Source organism: Brassica oleracea, unplaced genomic scaffold, assembly GCF_000695525.1.
Source record: "Brassica oleracea var. oleracea cultivar TO1000 unplaced genomic scaffold, BOL UnpScaffold01093, whole genome shotgun sequence".
Classification (NCBI taxonomy): domain Eukaryota; kingdom Viridiplantae; phylum Streptophyta; class Magnoliopsida; order Brassicales; family Brassicaceae; genus Brassica; species Brassica oleracea.
This window is the reverse complement of record NW_013617659.1, coordinates 1-2,609: the sequence shown is the minus strand read 5'-3', so window position 1 is coordinate 2,609 and position 2,609 is coordinate 1. Positions and strand designations below refer to the sequence as shown.

Here is a 2,609-nt window from a genome sequence, read left to right as displayed (position 1 = left end):
GTGTTCTCTGCAACAAGGAGAGGGACGAAACCGATCGAAACGACGAAACCCACCACTGATCCTCCACACAGATCCTCCACACGGATCCTCCACCACCGATCCTCCGCCACCCATCGTCCGTCTTCATTCTTGTCTTCTCCGTGACAGAGGAATGATCCAAACCCACCACCGATGGAAACACGCCACAATTCCTCTATCCCTCGATTCCTCCGTCGATCGATTCTCTAAATCTTCTCAGTTCCACGGCGAGTCCCTCAATTCCTCTCTCCTTCTTTCTTCAAATAGTTTGATGTCTCTCACTGAATTTCTCTGTTTCTTTTTTGTAGGATGTCGTCGGGATTGTGGCGAAACTATCAAAACTCTCTGAAACTCCGAAAGACAAAAAGTTTCGAAGTTGAGGGAGGAAACAAGAAGGTATGTCTCAATCATCATCCCCTTCATTAAGTTGTTGTTTTCATCTGTGATCTTATTTGTGTTTATCAGTTTTGTATCTGTTTTTTGGAGGGTTTTGTAGATATGTTGTAGTTACCGAAACAATGAAAGGCTTGTGTTTCATCAGATTGAGGTCACTGATCCTGTGAAGAAGAACGACTTCTACTCTGGAAGGTATACTTTCCATTGTTAATTTTAAAAAGACGTATGCGATTTGATAGATGATAGTAGTTGACAGAGTTTAAGATCATTTGGTTGTGAGAATTAGGTTGTGGTTAGAATGAAAGCGTGTGATGAATGCATATGATTAATGCTTGGTTAGGTAATAAATATGTTAGCTATATGTCAGTTCAGCTTTACGCAACAAAGAGTAAAGACAATTAAAGGAGTCGTATCTTCCAACATCTTCTTCTCTTTTCATCTTTAAAATCGATTATCATTTTTTTCTTTCTTTTCATCTTCCAACATCTTCTTCTCTTCATCTTCCAACATCTTCTTCTCTCTTCTTTGTTTAATTTAGGTTATGGATTCGTATAATCCATATAGCCAGTCCCCCAATTTTGTTGATCTGCTTAACAGTCAACAAGAGAATCCCCTTCCTGAACTCGGATCATCGCAACTCCCTCTCTTTAGCACCCAAAATACTAAAACATCAAGCTTCTGTGAAGACTCACCTACCCAACGCAAAGAAAGAAAGAAATGGGAGCCCTCTGATGATCTAGTGCTCATTAGCGCCTGGTTAAACACCAGCAAGGATGCTATCATAAGCAATGAGCAGAAAGCAGGAACTTTCTGGAGCCGCATTGCAGCTTACTATTCAGCAAGTCGAAAGGTGAGGAGAGGTGATAAGCGAGAACCTCTTCAGTGTAAGCAAAGGTGGCAGAAGATGAACGATCTTGTGTGCAAGTTCTGTGAATGCTATACGGCTGCAACAAGACAGAAAACAAGTGGTCAGAGTGAGAGTGATGTTGTGAACTGGCACACCAAATTTTTTACAACGATCAAAAGCTTAAGTTTAACCTTCACCATGCTTGGGAGGAGCTCCGTTATGACCAGAAATGGTGTGAGCAGGCTAATACTAAGATGGGTGGAAACGCTAGGAAGAGAAAGTGTGAGGATGGATCGGAAACAGCACGCTCTCAAGCTACTATCAATCTGGATGACCAACCTACCAAATGTCCAGCTGGTGTTAAGGCTTCTAAAGCCACTTCTGCAAAGAAACCAATAGAAGATAAGGAGGCTGCGGCTAAGTTTCAGGCCATGTGCTCTATTAAAGAGAAAGACTTAGCCCTGAAAGAGAAAGTTTTGAAAATGAGTCTGCTTGACAGTCTCATTTCTAAACAAGAGCCACTTTCTGAAAAAGAAGAAGCACTAAAGGCTAAGCTTCTTACAGAGATGCTCGATAACTAGCTTCATGTTGGCTGCATCTGTGGCATGTTTAATGTTATGCTTCTGTTCTTGTATATGTTAAAAAAGGAGCATCTTTTTGTTCATGTTCTTGTTATGTTCCTGTTCTTGTTCTTGTTTAGTTGTTTGAACTCTGTGTTTTATTTCAATGTTATGCTTAATGTTCAATGTTCTTGTGTATTGCAGAGAGTTTATTATGTGAAAATGTTGACTGTTTTTGTGTGTGTACTTGTTACTTGTTTTCGTGTATGTTGTCTGTTTGCTTTTGTAAAGTCTCTTGTAGAGTCACAAGATGTGTCTGCTTGTGCCACAAGATGCGTCTCCGTATGTGTCTGCTTGTGTCACAATATGTATGTGCTGATTGCATTCTAAAGTTTATTTTGTATAGTCTCTGCTTCTTTATATAATACAGCATTGCATTCTAAAGTTTATTTGAAAAATACAAACACTCCTTACGTACACAAACGAGTGCAAAACACAAACACTCTCATCTTCACAATTTTTTTTATTTTCTCCTTCAATGGCCTCTTCTTCTCATAACAATTATGTGGAAGTCGTTGATTTTGATCAATATTTTGAAGACGATGTTGATCAATATTTTGAGCAAACATTCAAAGATTTAGCCATTAATTATGGTGATCAAGAAGTCAAAAAAAAAAAAGAAAAAACGAGTTCATATCGAAAGAAATTGTGAAGAAGTTGATAAACGTTTATGAGATGAGTATTTCAGACCTAAGGCCGATCAGCTTGTGTGCAGTATCGTATAAGAT

At 39.1% G+C, this 2,609-nt stretch overlaps 1 protein-coding gene across 1 annotated transcript in view; it reads left to right on the top strand.

Moving 5' to 3' along the window:
* The window catches only part of LOC106320853 (glutathione S-transferase T3-like), a 3,811-nt gene extending 1,969 nt beyond the window's left edge, over positions 1-1,842 (top strand). Inside the window, exons 2-5 of the mRNA XM_013759201.1 lie at positions 327-414; positions 515-606; positions 1,012-1,399; positions 1,441-1,842. Coding sequence (XP_013614655.1) covers positions 327-414; positions 515-606; positions 1,012-1,399; positions 1,441-1,842 — 970 coding nt within the window. The remainder of the gene's footprint in view (positions 1-326; positions 415-514; positions 607-1,011; positions 1,400-1,440) is intronic.
* The last annotated feature ends 767 nt before the right edge of the window (positions 1,843-2,609 follow it).